Source organism: Bufo bufo, chromosome 2 (assembly GCF_905171765.1).
Source record: "Bufo bufo chromosome 2, aBufBuf1.1, whole genome shotgun sequence".
NCBI classification, from domain to species: domain Eukaryota; kingdom Metazoa; phylum Chordata; class Amphibia; order Anura; family Bufonidae; genus Bufo; species Bufo bufo.
This window is the reverse complement of record NC_053390.1, coordinates 793,009,568-793,037,011: the sequence shown is the minus strand read 5'-3', so window position 1 is coordinate 793,037,011 and position 27,444 is coordinate 793,009,568. Positions and strand designations below refer to the sequence as shown.

General features: G+C 45.5%; 1 protein-coding gene across 1 annotated transcript in view; it reads left to right on the top strand.

Moving 5' to 3' along the window:
• The first annotated feature begins 9,935 nt into the window (after nucleotides 1-9,935).
• FGFRL1 (fibroblast growth factor receptor like 1) overlaps nucleotides 9,936-27,444 on the top strand; it is a 147,049-nt gene continuing 129,540 nt past the window's right edge. Inside the window, exons 1-2 of the mRNA XM_040419248.1 lie at nucleotides 9,936-10,159; nucleotides 22,700-22,786. Coding sequence (XP_040275182.1) covers nucleotides 22,726-22,786 — 61 coding nt within the window. The 5' untranslated portion in view covers nucleotides 9,936-10,159; nucleotides 22,700-22,725. The remainder of the gene's footprint in view (nucleotides 10,160-22,699; nucleotides 22,787-27,444) is intronic.

The following is a 27,444-nucleotide window of genomic DNA, read 5'->3' as shown; positions in this document are numbered from 1 at the left end:
ATATCTAGCTATTATCCATCTATCTTATATCTATACACTGCGTGCAGAATTATTAGGCAAATGAGTATTTTGACCACATCATCCTCTTTATGCATGTTGTCTTACTCCAAGCTGTATAGGCTCGAAAGCCTACTACCAATTAAGCATATTAGGTGATGTGCATCTCTGTAATGAGAAGGGGTGTGGTCTAATGACATCAACACCCTATATTAGGTGTGCATAATTATTAGGCAACTTCCTTTCCTTTGGCAAAATGGGTCAAAAGAAGGACTTGACAGGCTCAGAAAAGTCAAAAATAGTGAGATATCTTGCAGAGGGATGCAGCACTCTTAAAATTGCAAAGCTTCTGAAGCGTGATCATCGAACAATCAAGCGTTTCATTCAAAATAGTCAACAGGGTCGCAAGAAGCGTGTGGAAAAACCAAGGCGCAAAATAACGGCCCATGAACTGAGAAAAGTCAAGCGTGCAGCTGCCAAGATGCCACTTGCCACCAGTTTGGCCATATTTCAGAGCTGCAACATCACTGGAGTGCCCAAAAGCACAAGGTGTGCAATACTCAGAGACATGGCCAAGGTAAGAAAGGCTGAAAGACGACCACCACTGAACAAGACACACAAGCTGAAACGTCAAGACTGGGCCAAGAAATATCTCAAGACTGATTTTTCTAAGGTTTTATGGACTGATGAAATGAGAGTGAGTCTTGATGGGCCAGAAGGATGGGCCCGTGGCTGGATTGGTAAAGGGCAGAGAGCTCCAGTCCGACTCAGACGCCAGCAAGGTGGAGGTGGAGTACTGGTTTGGGCTGGTATCATCAAAGATGAGCTTGTGGGGCCTTTTCGGGTTGAGGATGGAGTCAAGCTCAACTCCCAGTCCTACTGCCAGTTTCTGGAAGACACCTTCTTCAAGCAGTGGTACAGGAAGAAGTCTGCATCCTTCAAGAAAAACATGATTTTAATGCGGCACAATGCTCCATCACACGCGTCCAAGTACTCCACAGCGTGGCTGGCAAGAAAGGGTATAAAAGAAGAAGATCTAATGACATGGCCTCCTTGTTCACCTGATCTGAACCCCATTGAGAACCTGTGGTCCATCATCAAATGTGAGATTTACAAGGAGGGAAAACAGTACACCTCTCTGAACAGTGTCTGGGAGGCTGTGGTTGCTGCTGCACGCAATGTTGATGGTGAACAGATCAAAACACTGACAGAATCCATGGATGGCAGGCTTTTGAGTGTCCTTGCAAAGAAAGGTGGCTATATTGGTCAATGATTTGTTTTTGTTTTGTTTTTGAATGTCAGAAATGTATATTTGTGAATGTTGAGATGTTATATTGGTTTCACTGGTAAAAATAAATAATTGAAATGGGTATATATTTGTTTTTTGTTAAGTTGCCTAATAATTATGCACAGTAATAGTCACCTGCACACACAGATATCCCCCTAAAATAGCTAAAACTAAAAACAAACTAAAAACTACTTCCAAAAATATTCAGCTTTGATATTAATGAGTTTTTTGGGTTCATTGAGAACATGGTTGTTGTTCAATAATAAAATTAATCCTCAAAAATACAACTTGCCTAATAATTCTGCACTCCCTGTATATATATATATATCTTTATCTATCTATCTATTATCTATCTATCTATCTATCTCATATCTATCTATCTATCTATCTATCTATATATTATCTATCTAATATCTATCTATCTAATATCTAGCTATTATCTATCTATCTCATATCTATATATATCTTTATCTATCTATCTATTATCTATCTATCTATTATCTATCTATCTATCATCTATCTATTATCTATCTATCTCATATCTATCTAATATCTATCTATCTATTATCCATCTATCTCATATCTATATATATATATATATATCTTTATCTATCTATTATCTATCTATCTATCTATTTATCTATCTATCTATTATCTATCTATCTATCTATCTATCTATCTATCTATTAATCTATCTATCTATCCATCTACCTCTTATCTATACATCCATCCTTCTATCTTATATTTATCATCAGGGGTAAATCAATAAGATTACGTCATGATCACAACCCCTTTCCGTACCCCCTGAGCAGGGAGCCCTCTGTCCGGTGGACCATGGATTATACGTCATCCCTGTGAATGGACGCCATGTAATAGCACGTTTTTCTTTTCTTCTTCACTGTCTGGATGACGTCATCTTACTTTTCTGACTCTTCCCCGGTTGTACATCGCTGCGGTATATGACAGCGATAGATCTTAAAAAAATACATTCTTATTAGTTGCTGTCATGAAACGATTCTATTCTGTTTTGTCACTTTAGGGGGTCATTCACACGACCATATCAGTTTTGTGGTATGCGAATAGCGGTACTGCAAAACACAGACACCGGGCGTGTGCGTTACGCATTTTGCAGATCAACATATCCCGTCCTTTCATAGAAATGCCTAATCCGTAATGTGAATGACCCGCTAAGACAAGCCCAGTACGCAGGGACGACCTACCTGTATACTGTATGTACTGGGGGAGCTGGTCTATTACTTTATATGTGCAGGGTTGTAGGTAGCAGTCCCGGTCCTGGAGCGCCATTCTACCACCTGATATAGTCCACAAGGTAGGTAGGTGGTCCTAAAGCAGATTCTGCATCTATACACAAAGCTCAGTGCAAATATTAGGCAGGTAAGTGTGACTCCAACCCCCTGTGTTCTCAGACCCTGCACCTGTGCTGTCCCTATTATATGGAAACGAGATAGTCTTCCTGAGCAAACCGCTGTGTTAATAGTTAACCCGGGCAATCATCTGCGGCCCACCGCCATCTTATAGGCAGCCTCTGAACGTGAGGGAGAGTCCTGATAAAGGGGAACTGAAGCAGTCTGTGATCTCAGGCCACCTCCAGGACGGATGTTCTCTGTAGAGACCCTCTGGCATGGCTCAGAGATTTCTCTTACTAGAAACCTTGAAGGGGCTCTCCCATGATTAATGTAAATAATGAAAATCAGACGCCATATAGTACGTCAGTCTCTTTCTAACAAAGCTAGAACCAGCCCTGTACCTCACATGGGTCCAGAGATATCCACATTCATTGCTCTGCTAGATTTATATTAAGCTGGCAGCTCAGGGGCGTGTCTTTTCTGCTGCAGCTCAGGGGGCGTGTCTCAGCTCTCCCTATCACAGCTCAGGAGGCGTGTCCATGCTCTACTTATCACAGCTCAGGGGCGTGTCCTTTCTGCTGCAGTTCTCTCCCTGTTACAGCTCAGGAGGCAGCTGGAGGATGGAACTGAGCATGTGCGTCCTTCTCAATGAGGTGGACAGAGAAATCAGATAAAGAACAAACAGCAGGTGGCGCTATACAGATGCATTTTATTGAGCAATTCAGTGGCTATACAATTTTTTTTATTATATGCAATTACAAAAGTATTCAGATCCGGGTGATGGTTTGAAAAATGGAGAATATTTTTGTGGGACAACCCTGTTTTAAGGGGTCTTCCCATGAACATTACTCATCCATTTGGCATCTCAATGGGAGGAGTCCTACCTCTGGGACCCTCGGCAATCACAAAATCAAAGGTCCCTATGAGAATGGATTTGTGTTAGGGCTCATGCACACAAACGTATTCTTTGTCCGTGTCCAATATGAAGAAACATTCACTTCAATGGGTCCGCCCAAAAAAACGGACAAAAAAATAGAACATGTCCTATTCTTGTCCATTTTTTCGGACATGGACAGGCATTGTTACAATGGATTTGCACAAAAAATAAATGGATGCAACATGGATGTCGCACGGACGTATTTTTTGCGGATCCGTTCTTTACGGCCCGCAAAATGCATACGGTTGTGTGAATGAGCCCTTACACTGGTGTAAACCTCCATTTTCGTAGAGGTTACACCCCCATCAATCAGACACATGTCCCCTATTGGATGGATACGGGGTAAATAGTGTTAGTGGCAAAACCCCTTTAAAACTTTTTGGGTGAAATCAGTTATTTCGTAGACGCATGTGATGCCACTCGGAAACCATCATCAAGCTGCTGTTGACAGACTCTGTTATTCAAACTCTGGTTTGCATGAATAATAAGGAAAGCCCAACTCAATGATACTTGTGTCCCTGTAGCAGCGGCAGTCACGGTGCCCCCACGAAGCGCACAAACGCTTGTCGCCACTCTGAAACTATCATCGAGCTGCTGTTGACAGATTCCGTTATTGTTTTGCTTTCTTATTATGGGTTGTATGTGGTCGGACTCAATGCCTCTTTATGTATGCCATCAGTTAGGCCGACCGGTTCCAGACAGGTGTAATGCGGCCGCATATTAGGGAGCGCTTTATAATGGCAGCACTCGGAACCTAAGCCAAACTTCCATGGCCTGAAGGTTGTATCAGTAGTGCTGGGACCCCATCAATCCTACCACAGTGGGATCCGATTATTAACTCATTCACAGCAGGGCATGCACTTAAAAAAATTGCAAATATAGACACAGGAAAAGATGATCGGATCCATCAACAGCAGCTTGCTGACAGTTTCCTTCATTATTTTTCTTTCTATTTCTGCACTGCACAGTGTAGGGAAGTCATCCTGAGAACCACACATTATAGATATGTCCAAGAGTAAAGCCGGTTAATCCCAAACACGTCTTGAAAATGAGAGGGGGGCGGTGGGGGGCACTGCGGCCCCCCGTCATCGTTCAGGCTTCTATTTCACTCATTTTCATCACAGGATCATATGATGAAAGGGGAGGCCGGCCGTGTGCTGCTCTCCGCACCCTAGTATAAACAGTATAGACATCAAAGCCTGGAAAATAATCCCGGGCAATACATATTTGTGCCTAGCATGGCATGTCCGATGTACGTGTGCTATGCCGCACTGCGGAGGGGGTCAGCACAGGGGGCTGTGTGCTCCTACACATTCTACGGAGGGACCTAGTAGACGTCACACACCAAAAATGCCATAAATTAATTTCCAAGTATTGTAGAAGGGAGAAGAAAAACATGGCTGCCTTCTTCCCAACACAGCACCACACCCGCCCACAGGTTGTGCGTGGTATTGCAGCTCATCGCCTTTTACTTTAATGGCTGCAATACCAGACACAACCTGTGGACGGGGGGGTGCTGTTTTAGTAGTAGGATAGCAGCCATGTTTTTTTTTTCTTTTTCCTGGATCCATTAGCTCAGTTAGAATTAGAAAAACTCGAAATAGCGCGAATGGGCTCGAGCTGCAATACCACACACAACCTGCGGACAGCTGTGGTGCTGTTTTGGAGAGAAATCAGGCAGCTCTTACTCTGGTGTTTCATTTTGTAATGGAAAAAAAATAAAATGTAAGATCTTTGCAGACTTTGCTTACGCCCCGAGTCTCGGTCATGTCAAAGATATGTATGCCAAATTTCAAGAAGATTGGATAATATTTAGAGGTTGCACACTTTGATCAGTTTTGTCAAAGTAGGCAAAAAAAATAAGATTTTTCAATGTTAATTACTTTTATTGGGAAAACTAGAAATCACAAACTTAAAATAATATTAAAACTAAAGACTAAGATTAATAGGTGGTATGATAGGCAAAACATGTGTTATAGTAATCAACTGTGAACGATGCAATCCCTTCTTTTGTTAGCTCGGTGATCTAAAAGTTAGATTTCTGGCGTAACGGGGGCATACATAGGTAAAAGTAGGAATAGGCTAGTTAGGTTTAGCTGACACTAGCACATCGCTACTGTCAGCTAGCTTTATAGGGTTAAATCCGGTGACAGAAACCCTTTAGACTTTTTTTATCAGAGCAATTCCTCTTTCTGCGGTATCATTGACCACCTTAAGAGCGTTCACATGGCTTCTGCAGTATTCTGTCACGTCGCGGATCCCGAACGATTCAAAGAACGTCTTTGTTTTATTAGTAACGGAATGGCTCAGGTCTTTTCCTTCAAAAACTAGGTTTTTACCCTCTAATCGTTTCATTTCCTTTTTCTTTGCAGGTTTGGTTTCTACATTTTTAGTCATATTTTGAGTAATACGTTCGTCCAAAAAAAACAATCCTACGTTTGTTTCTGACAGATACCAAAGGTGTCTCTCAGCAACTGTGAGAGCACTTTTTTTGGAGCCCATCGACTTACAATTGCCTTGTGCAGAAAGCGAACATATATGAGGCTGACAAAATGTGCAACCCGTTTCAGTCCATTCCATTCTCGTTGAGGAATATTCAACTGTTTAGTGAAGAGGATAATTTTAAGTGCATGTATCGCCTTTGCCATCCACCTTGCTTGATGCCGAGCCCCCGGGATCCTGAAACTGAAGCCGTTTTTAGACCAACCTCCTAGGTACAGGAGTGAGAGTAGTAATAAAAGTGATCAATATGTGCAACCCCTAAATATTATCCAATCTTCTCGAAATTCGGCATATATATCTTTTACATCACTGAGACTCGGGGCGTAAGAAAAGTCATATGAAAATCACATCTATGGAAAAATGAATTCATCATCTAATATTTCCCTGTATGGTCAATGTGGCCCCCCATAGGGACAACAGTTGATCACCGGAGGTTAGAGAAGCCTGAACTGCGGTAACAGCTGAATGTCTATTCATAAAGGGGATGTTGTCATAAGACCGTCCCTTTATTACTCATATAAGTCATTGTCCTACATTTAGGGCACAGCCAAGATCAGTGACTCCGACTTAGATGCCTTGTCTAAGGCCTCCTGCACACGAACGCGTGCGACCCGTGGCCGTGCTGCGGGCCGCAATGCACGAACACCCACCGCGGGGCAGCCGCAGCGGATCGCGGACCTTTTCACTTTAATGGGTCGGCGATCCGGCCGTTCTGCAAAAAGACAGGACATGTTCTATCTTTTTGCGGAACGGAAGTACGGGACGAAACCCCACGGAAGCACCATTCCGCATCTCCATTGAAGTGAATGCGGAATGCACAGCGAACTGCGCCCGTGTATTGCTGTTTCCGCAATACGGCCACGGAGCGCACACGTTCGTGTGCAATAGGCCTAATGGGAGTCTGAAATCCATCTCCCGTCTCAGGCTGCTGTTCCGTCACTAATCCATGCTTTACACTGCAGCACTGATTGATTCCTCTGTATTGACTATAGTAGTCAGGGGTTTTCCACAGGAAATTGTATAATCGCTGGGGGGAGGTCTGACCTCTGGGACCTCCACACGATCCCAAAAATAGGTGTCCTCGAGTGCTGTGTGAATGGAGTAGTAGTACGCACCCATGATCACCACTGCAGTCACCTCTATGGGACTGATGGAGCAGAGCCGAGTGCTTGAATGGAGTAGTGGACATGGATGTGCACTACTCCTCCATTCATACACAGGGGACAGTGGGGGTTCCAGCACTTAGAGCCCCCCCCCCACCAGCAATTAGACATTTAAGTATGGACCCACCCCTTTAAATTATCATATGGCTACATACACACGACCGTATGTGTTTTGCAGGAAATTGCATATGTCATCCGTTTTTTTTGGGCGGATCCATTGTAACAATGCCTATCCTTGTCCACAAAACGGACAAGAATAGGACATGTTCTATTTTTTCTGCGGGGCTACGGAACGGACACACTGATGCGGACAGCTGTCCGCATTTTTTGCTGACCCATTGAAATTAATAGGTTCTCATCCTATCTGCAAAAAAAAAAACGGAACGGACACGGAAACAAAATACGTTCGCGTGCATGTAGCCTAACGTGTGCTGCCCATTGCCGTATTGTGGACCGCATTTGCGGATCCGCAATACACGGGCACCGTTCCGTGTGCATTCCGCATCACGGATGCGGACCCATTCACTTCAAGGGGTCCGCAAATGCGGAACGGAAGCACGGAACGGAACACTACGGAGTGCTTTCTGGGCTTCCGTTCCGTGCCTCCGCACCGCAAAAAGATAGAACATGCTCTATCTTTTTGCGGAAACGGACGGATCGCGGACCCATTCAAGTGAACAGGTCCGCGATCCACATGCGGCTGGCCCGCAGTCGGTGCACGTGCATTGCGGACTGCACTTTGCGGTCCACGGTAAGGGCTGCACACGGTCGTGTGAACGAGCCCTAAAACATATAGCAGCAGCTTGAACACTCAGTGCTGGTTGCATTGGCTAAGGGTCCATTCACACGTCCGTGGTGTATTGCGGATCCGAAATACACCCGTCCGGCACCCCCCATAGAACTGCCTATTCCTTTCCGCAAGAGCGGACAAGAATGGGACATGTTCTATTTTTTTCCGGAGCTGCAGACCGGAATATTGGGGGGGGGGGGGCCACGCTCTTGAAATGCGGATGCGGAGAGCACACTGTCTTACATTCCTGCCCCATTGAGAATGAATGGGTCCGCACCCGTTCCGGATATTGCGGACCCATTCCACGGACGTGTGAATGGATCCTTAATGATTAGGTGATGGTTAATGCAGATGTAGCAGAGCCGAGGTCTTAGTCCTATCATGTGATCCTACACAGGATTGCAGGCACATTGACTGCCTTCTTCACGGACAGTTGAATGACACACTTAACTCTGCTACATCTGAAACCAAAAGCTTTCTGAAATAATTGGGCTCTGCTATGTTGGCATAGAGACTTTCTAAATCGAGCCTTTTGCGGATCGTCCCATATCCACAGGATAAGGGGTAAGTGTCTGACCTGCTGGGGCCCCACCGATCATGAGAAGGGGGAGGGGGGGCGGCGTTCCCCTTTTGAATGGAGCTCCTGCGCCTCCACTCCATTCAACTCTATGGGGCTGCCAGAGACAGGTGAGTGCAGGCGCTGAGCCCCACGGAGCGCTGACATTTCTGCAATGAACTCTGACGAGGGCGTGAAGACTTATGCAAAGGACTGCTGTTTTTTTAAAAATCGTGTAAAAAAAAATCCCATAGCCGTCTAGGCGCTCTCCGCTTCCGTCCGCGCTCGGCTTTGTGTGCGCTGCAGTGAGTCTCCCTCGCACATGCCCCATCTTGTGCGCATCCCGGTGTTAGCGTAGTGTTATACAGATGTAGCAGAGCTGAACGGCAGGCTGTTAACCCTTCAGGGCTCTCTGTCCCCAGTGAGACTCCCACTACAGTCTCTGTATCTCTATCTGTATTCAACTTTCTACAGTATTGTCCATATATCTCAGTATCCCGGCAGAAGGCCCCCATTCACTGACAGCAAGCACAAAACTGCAAAAACCTGCACTGATCTGAGGAGTCTTCATCAAATCTGACCGCCGTGGAGCATTCGCCATCCTGTTCACGTACATGGCAGATTTTTGGTGTCGCCATGGAAATAAGGACACATGCACACGAATGTATTTTCTTTCCTGTTTTTTTTTTCCGCGGACCGAATGCGGCGGAACCATTGACTTCAATATGTATGTCCGTATTTCCGTTCCGCAAAAAACAAAACTCGTCCTATTATTGTCCGCATTACGGAGAAGAATAGTACTGTTCTATTAGGGGTCGGCTGCACACGGACGTCATCCGTATTTTTTACGGATTCCGTTTTTTGCTGACCGTGATCATACGGTAATATTTCGCACAGCTGAGGGTTTGTAACAATTGGATAAAGGATTGTCAGCAAACCCTCGGCTGTTAGAAGCTCTGCCCAAATTGTTCCCACTCACAAACAGCAAGCAGAGATCTTGAAAACGCTGAAGAATAGAATCACTTAGGACTTTGCTGCTTTTTCTCTACGTGACATCACAGAAGTCAAGATGAGCTGGTGCCATACCGCACACTACACGTGTGCACGGTGACTTAGCCTCCCCGGCTCCTCCGCTCCTCGGTGTCCGCCGCGGTCGCTCTTCCCCCGGGGTCGTTATACCTGGCGCTCACACACACACACACACAACTAGAATCCCAGGGTAACCGCTGCAGCGAGCTAAGGGTTAAGATTCTGGGCGCCGCTATTGGCTGAGGTGCAGAGTCTCGCCCGCTGATTGGATGAAAGTTTTGAAGTGGGAGGGGCTTGTGTTCTTGCTCTGCGGTCCCTGGAATCACAAAGCCTGCGGGGAGCGCATAGCACGGAGACTGGCAGAGCGGGGATCCCGGGGCTCTCCGTGTCCCGGGGCAGCAGCAGCAGCACAGCACAGCGGGGGAGCCGAGGAGGAGGAGCCGGCGGCATCTCACCGCCGCGGGGATATAGGAGCTGTATTCTATGTGGGAGACACCGGAGAAGAGCCGCACTGCACGGACTGCCCGGAGGTGGGTGATCGGCGGCGGCGGGGCGCACTGCATCCCTCATACACCTCACCATGTGCTCCCGGCATCACTGATGGACGCTGCACAAAGCCCGGACTGCGAGCCGTACACTGCCCTATAGTGTCCCGTACACTGCCCTATAGTGTCCCGTACACTGCCCTATAGTGTGCCATACACTGCCCTATAGTGTGCCATACACTGCCCTATAGTGTGCCATACACTGCCCTATAGTGTCCCGTACACTGCCCTATAGTGTGCCATACACTGCCCTATAGTGTCCCGTACACTGCCCTATAGTGTGCCATACACTGCCCTATAGTGTCCCGTACACTGCCCTATAGTGTGCCATACACTGCCCTATAGTGTGCCATACACTGCCCTATAGTGTCCCGTACACTGCCCTATAGTGTGCCATACACTGCCCTATAGTGTCCCGTACACTGCCCTATAGTGTGCCATACACTGCCCTATAGTGTGCCATACACTGCCCTATAGTGTCCCGTACACTGCCCTATAGTGTCCCGTACACTGCCCTATAATGTCCCGTACACTGCCCTATAGTGTCCCGTACACTGCCCTATAGTGTCCCGTACACTGCCCTATAGCGTGCCGTACACTGCCCTATAGTGTCCCGTACACTGCCCTATAGTGTCCCGTACACTGCCCTATAGTGTCCCGTACACTGCCCTATAGCGTGCCGTACACTGCCCTATAGTGTCCTGTACACTGCCCTATAGTGTGCCGTACACTGCCCTATAGTGTCCTGTACACTGCCCTATAGCGTGCCGTACACTGCCCTATAGCGTGCCGTACACTGCCCTATAGCGTCCCGTACACTGCCCTATAGCGTCCCGTACACTGCCCTATAGTGTCCCGTACACTGCCCTATAGTGTCCCGTACACTGCCCTATGGTGTGCCATACACTGCCCTATGGTGTCCCGTACACTGCCCTATAGTGTCCTGTACACTGCCCTATAGTGTGTCATACACTGCCCTATAGTGTCCCGTACACTGTCCTATAGTGTCCCGTACACTGTCCTATAGTGTCCCGTACACTGTCCTATAGTGTCCTGTACACTGCCCTATAGTGTCCCGTACACTGCCCTATTGTGTGCCGTACACTGTCCTATAGTGTCCCGTACACTGCCCTATAGTGTCCTGTACACTGCCCTATAGTGTGCCATACGCTTCCCTATAGTGCCCCATACTGTACCATGTAACCATACACTTCCCTATACTGTCCCATATACTGCCGTATAGTGTGCCATACGCTGCCGTATAGTGTGCCATACGCTGCCGTATAGTGTGCCATACGCTGCCGTATAGTGTGCCATACGCTGCCGTATAGTGTGCCATACGCTGCCGTATAGTGTGCCATACGCTGCCGTATAGTGTGCCATACACTGCCCTATAGTGCCCCATACTGTGCCATGTAACCATACACTGCCCTATAGCGTGCCGTACACTGCCCTATAGCGTGCCATACGCTGCCCTATAGCGTGCCATACGCTGCCCTATAGCGTGCCATACGCTGCCCTATAGTGTGCCATACGCTGCCCTATAGTGTGCCATACACTGCCCCATACTGTGCCATGTAACCATACACTTCCCTATACTGTCCCATACAGTGCCATATAACCGCAGACTGCGCCATACTGTCCCTATACAAAACTCCTAAAATAACGCATAAGAATAACCACAGGCCTATAAAATGCCATATACCCCATAAGAACCTATACAGTGCCATGTAACCTATATATTATCCTATATAGTACCCACATATTGCCATGTAAATCAAATATCCCATAAACACAGAAACTCACCCATATATTGCCATATCACCTATAACATACCCTACATGAAGAGCATATAATGCCATATACTGTACATCGTATAATATCCGATTAGAACAATTAACCCCTACAGTGCCATATAACTCATATATCATCTCACAAAAGTAACCGCTAACTATGCATTGCTATATAACCTATAGATCATCCTTCCAGTCCCATAAACCATATAGTATCCCATAATCATGTACAGCGCCATATGGATATAACACCCCACAAGTCGCCCATACACTGCCATATGCTGCAAATGACTACTAACCTGCACCTTTCTGTGCAAGAACAGCTACTAATCCACACAATGCCTTGTATGAACTGCGTCCAACCTATCCAGATAGAGCGGCAGCTATAACAGCTGCTAACCCACACAATGCCATACAAGAACGGCTGATACCAGAGATTACAGGGCACTGTCCCCAACCTATAGGACAGCAATTAACCATACGCTGCCCTATAACCCATAGAATGACCCCAGAAAATCCTAAATCCTAAAATACAGAAAGCGTTCAATATCCTATCTTGTAACTATAGAGTACCCTATGGGAATCGCCTATAACCCACGAATGGCGCACAGGAACAGCACCCGAGCCATCGGCTCCTAGTCATCAGACATCATGGTACACGTGAGCGTATCTTCTATAGACGCCACATGGTTACAATGTGCTGGCTTTATATCCGACTATATACAAGTAAGGCCTCTTGCACACGTATTTTATTTCTGTGTTCGTTCTGTTTAATTTGCGGACCGTATGCGGAACCATTCATTTCAATGGGTCTGCAAAAAAAAAAACGGAAGATACTCCTTGTGCATTCTGTTTCTGTATGTCCGTATTTCCTTTCCGCAAAAAAAATAGAACATGTCCTATTATTGTGCGCATTACGGACAAGGATAGTACTGTTCTATTAGGGGCCAGCTGTTCCGTTCCGCAAAATACGGAATGCACATGGATTTTATCCGTATTTTTTGTGGGTCCGTTTTTTGCGGACCGCAAAATACATATGGTCGTGTGCATGAGCCCTAAGGCCGAGTTCACACTTCAGTTATTTGGTCAGTTATTTCCATCAGTTTTTCTGAGCAAAAACTGGTAGTGAAGCCGACTTAGGCTAAGTTCACACGAACGTGTGTGATCCGTGGCCGTATTGCAATACACGGCCACAGTTCCGTGTGAATTCCGCATCACGGATGCGGACCCATTCACTTCAATGGGTCCGCAAATCCAGAATCGCGGAACGGCCGCACGGGACGGGACCCCTCGGAAGCACTACGGAGTGCCTCCGTGGGGTTACGTCCCATGCTTCCATTCCGCTAAAAGATAGAACAAGTCCTATCTTTTAGCGGAACGGCCGGATCGCGGACATATTAAAGTGAATGGGTCCGCGATCCGATGCGGCAGACCTACGGCCGGCGATCGTGCATTGCGGCCCGCTATTTGCGGGCCGCAGCACAGGCACGGGTCACACACGTTCGTGTGAACTCGGCCTTAGGCTACTTTCACATTAGCGTTTTTCTTTTCCGGCATAGAGTTCCGTCACAGGGGCCCTATACCGGAAAAGAACTGATCAGGGATATCCCCATGCATTCTGAATGGAGAGCAAGGGTACTTTCACACTTGCGGCAGTGTGATCCGGCGGGCAGTTCCGTCGTCGGAACTGCCCGCCGGATCCGCCGATCTGCCGCTGACTGAAAGCATTTGTGAGACGGATCCGGGTGCGGATCCGTCTCACAAATGCATTGCAAGGACGGATCCGTCTCTCCGCTTGTACATTTTTTCACATTTTTATCGATCTGCGCATGCCGGAACGACAGATCCGGCATTCCGGTATTCTGAATGCCGGATCCGGCGCTAATTCATTCCTATGGGAAAAAATGCCGGATCTGGCGTTCAGGCAAGTCTTCAGTTTTTTTCGCCGGAGAGAAAACCGTAGCATGCTGCGGTTTTCTCTTTTGCCTGATCAGTCAAAACGACTGAACTGAAGACATCCTGATGCAAACTGAACGGATTACTCTCCATTCAGAATGCAGGGGGATAAAACTGATCAGTTCTTTTCTGGTATAGAGCCCCTGTGACGGAACTCAGTGCCGGAAAAGAAAAACGCAAGTGTGAAAGTAGCCTAATCCGTTCAGGATGCATCAGGATGTCTTCAGTTCAGTCATTTTGACTGATCAGGCAAAAGAGAAAACCGTAGCATGCTGCGGGTTTATCTCCGGTGAAAAAAACTGAAGAATGTATTAGTGCCGGATCCGTCCTTCCGGTCTGCGCATGCGCAGACCTTTAAAAATGAGAAAAAAAATAAATACTGGATCCGTTTTACCTGATGACACCAGAAAAACGGATCCGGTATTGCAATGCATTTTTCTGACTGATCAGGATCCTGATCAGTCTGAAAAATGCCTGATCAGTCAGAAAAAATGACATGCGTTTGCATACAGTTTGCCTGATCAGGCAGGCAGTTCAGGCAACGGAACTGCCTGCCGGAATCAAACAACGCAAGTGTGAAAGTAGCCTTAGAGATTAGATATAATGGAAAGATCTGCACCTGTTCTGTGGTTTTGACCCACACCTGAATACAGTGCCCTATACAGACAGTCCATAATACATACAGTGCCCTATACAGACAGTCCATAATAGTCACAGTGCCCTATACAGACAGTCCATAATAGTCACAGTGCCCTATACAGACAGTCCATAATACATACAGTGCCCTATACAGACAGTCCATAATAGTCACAGTGCCCTATACAGACAGTCCATAATAGTCACAGTGCCCTATACAGACAGTCCATAATACATACAGTGCCCTATACAGACAGTCCATAATAGTCACAGTGCCCTATACAGACAGTCCATAATAGTCACAGTGCCCTATACAGACAGTCCATAATAGTCACAGTGCCCTATACAGACAGCCCATAATACATATAGTGCCCTATACAGACAGCCCATAATAGTCACAGTGCCCTATACAGACAGTCCATAATACATACAGTGCCCTATACAGACAGTCCATAATACATACAGTGCCCTATACAGACAGCCCATCATAGACACAGTGCCCTATACAGACAGTCCATAATAGACACAGTGCCCTATACAGACAGTCCATAATAGTCACAGTGCCCTATACAGACAGTCCATAATAGTCACAGTGCCCTATACAGACAGTCCATAATAGACACAGTGCCCTATACAGACAGTCCATAATACATACAGTGCCCTATACAGACAGTCCATAATAGTCACAGTGCCCTATACAGACAGTCCATAATAGTCACAGTGCCCTATACAGACAGTCCATAATAGTCACAGTGCCCTATACAGACAGCCCATAATACATATAGTGCCCTATACAGACAGTCCATAATAGTCACAGTGCCCTATACAGACAGTCCATAATAGACACAGTGCCCTATACAGACAGTCCATAATACATACAGTGCCCTATACAGACAGCCCATCATAGACACAGTGCCCTATACAGACAGCCCATAATAGTCACAGTGCCCTATACAGACAGTCCATAATAGTCACAGTGCCCTATACAGACAGTCCATAATACATACAGTGCCCTATACAGACAGTCCATAATAGACACAGTGCTCTATACAGACAGCCCATAATACATATAGTGCCCTATACAGACATCCCATAATAGTCACAGTGCCCTATACAGACAGCCCATAATACATATAGTGCCCTATACAGACAGCCCATAATAGTCACAGTGCCCTATACAGACAGCCCATAATAGTCACAGTGCCCTATACAGACAGTCCATAATAGTCACAGTGCCCTATACAGACAGCCCATAATACATATAGTGCCCTATACAGACAGTCCATAATAGTCACAGTGCCCTATACAGACAGTCCATAATAGTCACAGTGCCCTATACAGACAGCCCATAATAGACACAGTGCCCTATACAGACAGTCCATAATAGTCACAGTGCCCTATACAGACAGTCCATAATAGTCACAGTGCCCTATACAGACAGTCCATAATAGTCACAGTGCCCTATACAGACAGTCCATAATAGTCACAGTGCCCTATACAGACAGTCCATAATAGTCACAGTGCCCTATACAGACATCCCATAATACATATAGTGCCCTATGCAGACAGCCCATAATAGTCACAGTGCCCTATACAGACAGCCCATAATAGTCACAGTGCCCTATACAGACAGTCCATAATAGTCACAGTGCCCTATACAGACAGCCCATAATAGACACAGTGCCCTATACAGACAGTCCATAATAGTCACAGTGCCCTATACAGACAGCCCATAATACATATAGTGCCCTATACAGACAGCCCATAATAGTCACAGTGCTCTATACAGACAGTCCATAATAGACACAGTGCCCTATACAGACAGCCCATAATACATATAGTGCCCTATACAGACAGTCCATAATAGTCACAGTGCCCTATACAGACAGCCCATAATAGTCACAGTGCCCTATACAGACAGCCCATAATAGTCACAGTGCCCTATACAGACAGCCCATAATAGTCACAGTGCTCTATACAGACAGTCCATAATAGACACAGTGCCCTATACAGACAGCCCATAATACATATAGTGCCCTATACAGACAGTCCATAATAGTCACAGTGCCCTATACAGACAGCCCATAATAGTCAGTGCCCTATACAGACAGTCCATAATAGACACAGTGCCCTATACAGACAGTCCATAATAGACACAGTGCCCTATACAGACAGCCCATAATAGTCACAGTGCCCTATACAGACAGTCCATAATAGTCACAGTGCCCTATACAGACAGCCCATAATAGTCACAGTGCCCTATACAGACAGCCCATAATAGTCACAGTGCCCTATACAGACAGCCCATAATAGTCACAGTGCCCTATACAGACAGCCCATAATAGTCACAGTGCCCTATACAGACAGTCCATAATAGTCACAGTGCCCTATACAGACAGCCCATAATACACACAGTGCCCTATACAGACAGCCCATAATAGTCACAGTGCCCTATACAGACAGTCCATAATAGTCACAGTGCCCTATACAGACAGTCCATAATAGACACAGTGCCCTATACAGACAGCCCATAATAGTCACAGTGCCCTATACAGACAGCCCATAATAGTCACAGTGCCCTATACAGACAGCCCATAATAGTCACAGTGCCCTATACAGACAGCCCATAATAGTCACAGTGCCCTATACAGACAGCCCATAATAGTCACAGTGCCCTATACAGACAGTCCATAATAGTCACAGTGCCCTATACAGACAGCCCATAATACACACAGTGCCCTATACAGACAGTCCATAATACATACAGTGCCCTATACAGACAGCCCATAATACATATAGTGCCCTATACAGACAGTCCATAATACATACAGTGCCCTATACAGACAGCCCATAATAGTCACAGTGCCCTATACAGACAGTCCATAATAGTCACAGTGCCCTATACAGACAGCCCATAATACATACAGTGCCCTATACAGACAGTCCATAATAGTCACAGTGCCCTATACAGACAGCCCATAATAGTCACAGTGCTCTATACAGACAGCCCATAATAGTCACAGTGCCCTATACAGACAGTCCATAATAGACACAGTGCCCTATACAGACAGTCCATAATAGTCACAGTGCCCTATACAGACAGCCCATAATAGTCACAGTGCCCTATACAGACAGTCCATAATACATACAGTGCCCTATACAGACAGCCCATAATAGTCACAGTGCCCTATACAGACAGTCCATAATAGTCACAGTGCCCTATACAGACAGCCCATAATAGTCACAGTGCCCTATACAGACAGTCCATAGTAAGTGCAGGGTCCTATACAGACAGTCCATAATAGTCACAGTGCCCTATACAGACAGCCCATAATAGACACAGTGCCCTATACAGACAGTCCATAATAGTCACAGTGCTCTATACAGACAGCCCATAATAGTCACAGTGCCCTATACAGACAGTCCATAATAGTCACAGTGCCCTATACAGACAGTCCATAATAGACACAGTGCCCTATACAGACAGCCCATAATACATACAGTGCCCTATACAGACAGCCCATAATAGTCACAGTGCCCTATACAGACAGTCCATAATAGTCACAGTGCCCTATACAGACAGCCCATAATAGTCACAGTGCCCTATACAGACAGCCCATAATAGTCACAGTGCCCTATACAGACAGCCCATAATAGTCACAGTGCCCTATACAGACAGCCCATAATAGACACAGTGCCCTATACAGACAGTCCATAATACATACAGTGCCCTATACAGACAGCCCATAATAGTCACAGTGCCCTATACAGACAGTCCATAATAGTCACAGTGCCCTATACAGACAGTCCATAATAGTCACAGTGCCCTATACAGACAGTCCATAATAGTCACAGTGCCCTATACAGACAGTCCATAATAGTCACAGTGCCCTATACAGACAGCCCATAATACATATAGTGCCCTATACAGACAGCCCATAATAGTCACAGTGCCCTATACAGACAGTCCATAATACATACAGTGCCCTATACAGACAGCCCATAATAGTCACAGTGCCCTATACAGACAGCCCATCATAGACACAGTGCCCTATACAGACAGCCCATAATAGTCACAGTGCCCTATACAGACAGTCCATAATAGTCACAGTGCCCTATACAGACAGTCCATAATAGTCACAGTGCCCTATACAGACAGCCCATAATAGTCACAGTGCCCTATACAGACAGCCCATCATAGACACAGTGCCCTATACAGACAGCCCATAATAGTCACAGTGCCCTATACAGACAGCCCATCATAGACACAGTGCCCTATACAGACAGTCCATAATAGTCACAGTGCCCTATACAGACAGTCCATAATAGACACAGTGCCCTATACAGACAGCCCATAATAGTCACAGTGCCCTATACAGACAGTCCATAATAGTCACAGTGCCCTATACAGACAGTCCATAATACATACAGTGCCCTATACAGACAGCCCATCATAGACACAGTGCCCTATACAGACAGCCCATAATAGTCACAGTGCCCTATACAGACAGCCCATAATAGTCACAGTGCCCTATACAGACAGTCCATAATACATACAGTGCCCTATACAGACAGTCCATAATAGTCACAGTGCCCTATACAGACAGCCCATAATAGTCACAGTGCCCTATACAGACAGCCCATAATAGTCACAGTGCCCTATACAGACAGCCCATAATAGTCACAGTGCCCTATACAGACAGCCCATAATAGTCACAGTGCCCTATACAGACAGTCCATAATAGTCACAGTGCCCTATACAGACAGTCCATAATACATACAGTGCCCTATACAGACAGCCCATAATAGTCACAGTGCCCTATACAGACAGCCCATAATAGTCACAGTGCCCTATACAGACAGTCCATAATAGTCACAGTGCCCTATACAGACAGTCCATAATACATACAGTGCCCTATACAGACAGCCCATCATAGACACAGTGCCCTATACAGACAGCCCATAATAGTCACAGTGCCCTATACAGACAGCCCATAATAGTCACAGTGCCCTATACAGACAGTCCATAATACATACAGTGCCCTATACAGACAGTCCATAATAGTCACAGTGCCCTATACAGACAGCCCATAATAGTCACAGTGCCCTATACAGACAGCCCATAATAGTCACAGTGCCCTATACAGACAGCCCATAATAGTCACAGTGCCCTATACAGACAGCCCATCATAGACACAGTGCCCTATACAGACAGCCCATAATAGTCACAGTGCCCTATACAGACAGTCCATAATAGTCACAGTGCCCTATACAGACAGTCCATAATACATACAGTGCCCTATACAGACAGTCCATAATAGACACAGTGCCCTATACAGACAGTCCATAATACATACAGTGCCCTATACAGACAGTCCATAATAGTCACAGTGCCCTATACAGACAGTCCATAATACATACAGTGCCCTATACAGACAGTCCATAATAGACACAGTGCCCTATACAGACAGCCCATAATAGTCACAGTGCCCTATACAGACAGTCCATAATACATACAGTGCCCTATACAGACAGTCCATAATAGACACAGTGCCCTATACAGACAGTCCATAATAGTCACAGTGCCCTATACAGACAGCCCATAATAGGCACAGTGCCCTATACAGACAGTCCATAATAGGCACAGTGCCCTATACAGACAGTCCATAATAGACACAGTGCCCTATACAGACAGTCCATAATAGTCACAGTGCCCTATACAGACAGCCCATAATAGTCACAGTGCCCTATACAGACAGTCCATAATAGACACAGTGCCCTATACAGACAGTCCATAATAGTCACAGTGCCCTATACAGACAGCCCATAATAGTCACAGTGCCCTATACAGACAGTCCATAATAGACACAGTGCCCTATACAGACAGCCCATCATAGACACAGTGCCCTATACAGACAGCCCATAATACATACAGTGCCCTATACAGACAGTCCATAATACATACAGTGCCCTATACAGACAGTCCATAATAGACACAGTGCCCTATACAGACAGCCCATAATAGTCACAGTGCCCTATACAGACAGCCCATAATAGTCACAGTGCCCTATACAGACAGTCCATAATACATACAGTGCCCTATACAGACAGCCCATAATAGTCACAGTGCCCTATACAGACAGTCCATAATACATACAGTGCCCTATACAGACAGTCCATAATAGTCACAGTGCCCTATACAGACAGTCCATAATAGTCACAGTGCCCTATACAGACAGACCATAATAGTCACAGTGCCCTATACAGACAGTCCATAATACATACAGTGCCCTATACAGACAGCCCATAATAGTCACAGTGCCCTATACAGACAGTCCATAATAGTCACAGTGCCCTATACAGACAGTCCATAATACATACAGTGCCCTATACAGACAGTCCATAGTAAGTGCAGGGTCCTAGTCTAGGATGTCCCCCCCCCCCCCCCCCGTGGCCCCGTGGCCCCGTGGCCCCGACCACTGTACGCCGGCTGCTCCTTCTAGCATCATGCATGTTACAGGGATGGATTGATGGATTTAAAGGGACACGTGTTACGTTCCCTGAACCTCGCTCACTTTCTTAAAATAGGTCCTTCTTGGCCTATAAATTGCTTTTATTTACTTTAACCCTCCCCGAATTTGATATTTTGACAGAGAAACGCTTGGGGCGCAGTGTACAAGTGCCCTGTGTATCCGCTGAATGCAGCTCTTCATGATGGTCTGTCAATGTGACTGTATAGGAAGCGGAGACGTATAGAGCACGTGGATATGGCCCGGGGGCGATATAGACCACAGGATTAACCCCTTATGTACCATTTCGTTTTTCGTGGCTGACAAGGCGTTAAGGCCCCCCCCCCCCTTCCCCCTTTGCTAAATTTGTCTTCCAGATTGTAGGTGTAATTATGGAGCGTGTTGGAATCAATACGAGGATTGTTGTGTGTCCCCGGGGTGGGAAGCGCTTACACCGGCCAGGAATGCTGACACTGGAGAGTGAGAGTGGAGCCCCGGGCGTCTGCAGGTCGTGACGCCCTCTGACACCCGCGTCGGGCCATTAATTGGGAGCGATGTCGCGTTGTCACACCGCTGTCATATACACATGGTTGTGGGGGGGGGGGGGGGGTATCTGTAGGGAACGCATACTGTAACATATCTGACCAATATCTGTCCAATCAGACCAACAGTTGGTGCATATGACAAAAGATCTTTGTGTGTAACAGGCCATCTGACCAATGATAATCTGCTGGCAGACGTCATCTTCAGGCATTTAGATTGTAAGCTTTTGTGGCCAGGACTGTGTCATTACCAACAGCTATCAGAATCATATTGAAGACACTAATAAGGGTGGAGGCCCCTGAAGTTATGTCATGTAGAGTGCAAGCTCTTGTGTTCACCGATATCTATCTAGTAATGATTAAACTATGATTATCTATCTATTATCTATCTATTATCTATCTATCTATCTATCATCTATTTATTATCTATCTATCTATCTATCTATCTATCTATCATCTATTATCTATTATCTATCTATTATCTATTATCTATCTATCCTTCTATCTATCTATCTATTATCTATCTATCTATTATCTATTATCTATCTATTATCTATCTATCTATCTATTATCTATTATCTTTCTCCTATCTATCATCTATTTATTATCTATCTATCTATCTATCTATTATCTATTATCTATCTATCATCTATCTATCTATCTATCTATCTATCTATCTATCTATTATCTATTATCTATCTATCCTTCTATCTATCTATCTATTATCTATCTATTATCTATTATCTATTATCTATCTATCTATCTATCTATCTATCTATCTATCTATCTATCTATCTATCTATCTATCTATCTATCTATCTATTATCTTTCTCCTATCTATCATCTATTTATTATCTATCTATCTATTATCTATCTATCATCTATCTATCTATCTATCTATCTATCTATCTATCTATCTATCTATCTATCTATCTATCTATCTATCTATCTATCTATCTATCTATCTATCTATCTACCAGTCTGTCTTCCTGTTTCTATTGTTTCAGGTCTTTTTAGGTTATTATTCGGTATAATGATCCTTCCTGCACGGACACTTTTCTTTATTGTACTTTTTATCTTGTATTTTAGGTATTAGGCTCTGAGGAGCGCCCACCATGGAATTCCAGTTTGCCTTCCTTCTCGTTGGACTTATTGCATTTTGCGACTCTGCACGAGGTAAGACTGATCGCTATAAGTAGGCGGGGCCTAATGTATAGAAACGGGAGGTGTTATCCATAGCAGCCAATCAGATTCCAGCTTTCATTTATTTTTATTTTTTTTCAGTTTCTGGTTTAGAATATAAAAGCTGTATGACGAGCTCCAGCGGCGCGGTCGGTCAGCGGGTTATAAAAGCTGTGATCTGATTGGTTGCTGTAGGCAGTCCCCTACATCATTGTCTGCCAGAGCGACCAATGAGTTTCCAGATTCTAGACAGGTGTAGACTGTCACCGGTTGCTATAGTAACAAGCCATGGACGCTTTCATATGGTTTCCTTGTGACACTTTTCATTGCTTTTGTGACTTAGCGGACGAGTCTTGTTTTTTGCTGCCAGTTTAAGCTCTGTTGGGGTTACTTTTGGCGTGTGCGGCATTTGGAATGGGGATAAGTTGTCTTCATGGAACACCCCTTTAAAGGGTACCCCTTGGGATGCATACTTGCCAACTGTCCCGAATTTGACAGGATTGTGCCTTCTTTTCAGAGACAGTCCCGGCAAATTTGCGCTATCCTGGGCGGAAAATGGGCGGGGTTTGTGGTAGCTTGGTTCCCAGGGGCTGCACTTATGTGCCCCAATTTTATCAACTGAAACGTTGTTGTATGGGGACAAACGTCTCTCCCGATTCCCCCCACCAACCTCAATACACATGCATGCATGGCTGAGCATGCATTTATACTATCTCCTTATAAACAAAATAACCAGGGAGTTGAAATCCAAGTGCCCGGTTCTTCTCTCCCTCGACATCACCCGTCGGTGGTACAGTCAGGAGGCCCCCTAATATGGCGGCAACCATTTCTGATGGTACCTTTTGTAGAATTTAAAGTGTCGTATGGCCTCGTTGATAATTGGTTTTGTTTCTGGTAACGTCGTTACCAGTTCTCATTTTTTGTCCGTCCCTTTTAAAAGGGTCTGTAAGCCGTGAAGGGGCGGCAGAGACAACGAGGCCGCCCCGCTAATGGAAGTATCAGAAGAAGCTTCAGTCTCCTTGTTATTTTTCCTGTCATTCCTTCAAGTGTCACTTATGACGGCCCCTGAGGTGTGGCCCCTCTGTTATCTCCATCAGAGGGTAATGGCAGCTGCTTAAGTCATCACTGGGTTATCTGGGAGGAAGCTGACACTAAATGCTTTACGACCCTTGGGTGCAGATTGTAGTTTCAGTCATGTGTAATGGTCGCTCCTGTGTAATGGTCGCTCCTGTGTAATGGTCGCTCCTGTGTAATGGTCGCTCCTGTGTAATGGTCGCTCCTGTGTAATGGTCGCTCCTGTGTAATGGTCGCTCCTGTGTAATGGTCGCTCTTGTGTAATGGTCGCTCCTGTGTAATGGTCGCTCCTGTGTAATGGTCGCTCCTGTGTAATGGTCGCTCCTGTGTAATGGTCGCTCCTGTGTAATGGTCGCTCCTGTGTAATGGTCGCTCCTGTGTAATGGTCGCTCCTGTGTAATGGTCGCTCTTGTGTAATGGTCGCTCTTGTGTAATGGTCGCTCCTGTGTAATGGTCGCTCCTGTGTAATGGTCGCTCCTGTGTAATGGTCGCTCCTGTGTAATGGTCGCTCCTGTGTAATGGTCGCTCCTGTGTAATGGTCGCTCCTGTGTAATGGTCGCTCCTGTGTAATGGTCGCTCATGTGTAATGGTCGCTCCTGTGTAATGGTCGCTCCTGTGTAATGGTCGCTCCTGTGTAATGGTCGCTCCTGTGTAATGGCCGCTCCTGTGTAATGGTCGCTCCTGTGTAATGGTCGCTCCCGTGTAATAGTCGCTCCCGAGTAATGGTCGCTCCTGAGTAATGGTCGCTCCTGAGTAATGGTCGCTCCTGTGTGGACATTTCTTCAATTCTGTGGTTTTATGAGGGACATTTACCTCAGAGATTGTCTCAGCAGTGCGATCAAATGTCTCACAATCTGGGGGCCCTCAATTCTTAAATCGGGCCTAGTTGCCCACAGCTCGGTTATTCGATTCGGCTGTGGTTGCTATGGGCAACAAGGCCCGTTCTACTGTGAAATAAGATGGCAAGGAATTCTGGGAGATAAGTGTTGCGTTGGCGCCTCCAACCAAGTGGATTTTTTTTTGGAAAATCGGATACAAAGGTCATCTACCAATGAAAATTCTGCAGTTGCTCCTCAGCCCCACCACATGTGCTCCTCAATTCTATTGGAAAGTTGTGTTTTTACGCAGCGAGATTCCTTTTATGCCCCATGCACACGACCGTATCCAGTTTACGGCCTGCAAATCGCGTATCCGCAAAATACACCCATTTTTTTGCAGACCTATTGACTTCATTTTGCCGACAAGTACTGGGCGGACATACGAATGCTTTCCACGTCCGCATGTCTGTTCCGTAAATTGAAACCAATGGATCCAGAAAGCATCCGTATTTTGCGGACCTCAAAACTGATACGGTCGTGTGCATGGCGCCTTATTATTCAGTTTGATTTTTTATATTTTATTTTTTTATATTCTTTTGGAAGACAGTCTGGTTATCCAAAAACGTCTGCTAATCCGGCATGGATGTGTTTATTGTATCTTGATTTGTGGCACAAAACCGTGTCTTAAACCTGCAAAACTGTGGTAAAATCTTTTACGCCGGCTACTTTGGATTATCGGACGGTCTGGAAAGTATATCATGTCAATTTATATAGGAGTAAATTTTTGTGAAATTAGACCGCAATTTTCAGAATTTCTGGATTATCGGTTGCCGGATTCAAGGACTATCCTGTATGTATATGGCAGGATTTTCTTCCGCACCCCCTCGCCTTCCCCTCCCCCACCCCTCCGTTGGCCGCCTTACAACCTGTCCTTGTGTGCGGTTCACTTAGTGAAGCGTAAAAAAAGTGTGAAACTGCACAGACCGCTGCGAGAACAAAGCCGAGGAAGGAGGGGGGGGGGGCCCAAAAAAACACGAGGCACATCTGGCCTAATTTTCGTGTTATGTCTTAGCGCTACAAATTTCTCCATAATTTGTAATTCATTTCCTGATCTGCGAGTTCTCACGGAGGGCGTCCGCGCCGGAATCCGCAGGAAACCGCCTTGTTTTAAATTCGTCCTCGTCTGTGGACTTTTTATGTAACAGGTGCCGGTAGCCCCAGGCGCAGCCTCCGCTGGCGCACTACATCTCCCGTAGCGGTTTTTCACCCCGCAGCCAGGGCGTCCTGCATCACGGTCGTGCTGGCATCCCGTGGCGGTACCTGGTACGGTAGTAACGTGACTTCAGCTCAGGACAGCGCTCACAAAGGAGCTTTTGTTGGGTCGGTGTAACCTAGAATTTATTCCCAGAGCTCCTGTTTTAAATTTTTTATTTTTTTTGAGTCTGAATATTTTTGAAGCCTGGGTGAGATGTTTGGCTGGCACCAGGTTTACTATATAAAGGGGGGCTCCGCAGCAGCTGTCGGTTTGCAGCAGATGGTATGCACTGCGTGTGTTCTGCAGCTTCCAGCATGGATCATATCACAGATGTAGCAGAGCTGGATTTGTTACTGAGAGTGACAGATTCTACTATAGCTGTAGCAGTGCCGAATTTGTCTTTGGGGCACAGCAGAGGTAGATTTGTAAAGGAATTTTAATGCAGATGTAGCAGAGCTGAATTTGTCATTGGAGCGTAGAGATTGATTTCACAAACCTTTCTAGTACAGATGTAGTAGCGATGACTTTTTTTATTGAATCATATAAATACAATTTATAAAGGGATTCTAGTACAGATGTAGTAGTGCTGAATTTGTCTTTGGGGCATAAAGATACATTTCTAAAGGGATTATACTACAGATGTAGCAGTGATGAATTTGTTATTGGCGCAGAGGTAGATTTGTAAAGGGATTCTGATACAGATGTTTTAGTGCTGAGTTTGTCATTGGAGCACAGAGATGCGTTTTTAAAGGGATTCTACCATAGATGTAGCAGTGCTGAATTTGTCATTTGCGCATAGGGATAGATTTGTCTTTGTGGCAGTGCTAATTTTTGTTTTTTTGGGGCACAACAGAGATAGATTTGTAAAGGAACTCCTAATACAGATGTAGCAGTGCTCCGTGCGTTATAAAATGTCTCACGCGCACGTAGCTCATGCATTTGTAAAGGGATTCTATTTGTCATTTAAGCATAGAGATGGGTTTGTAAAGGAACTCTGGAACAGACGTAGCAGAGCTGACTTGGTCATTGGAGCATAGAGATACATTTGTAAAGGGATTCTGCAATACCCATGTAGCAGTGCTGAATTTATCATTGGGGCGTAGAGACACGTTTGTAAAGGAATTCTAATACAGATGTAGCATAGCTGAATTTGTCATTGGAGCACGGAGACACACTTGCACAGGGATTCAGATACATGTGTAGCAGAGCTGGATTTGTTTTCATGCTGGATTTTTTTTTTTACACGTTTTTGATATGCGATTCTGTGGTAAAAACTGAAAAAAAAAAAACACATGTTCAAATGTGTGAACAAAAACACCATAAAATAAAATACATTTTTAATGGCAAACCCTCCTCCCCAAAAAAAGAAAAGGGGAGCCTTTTAAAGAGAGCCTAGCAAGGATGTAGCAGAGCTGTGTTTGTTAGAAAGTAAACTTATTTTGTGTGTAATATATTTGGTTCAGTTGTGCACCATGATATCTCCTATAGGAGCCCTGTGACCCTGA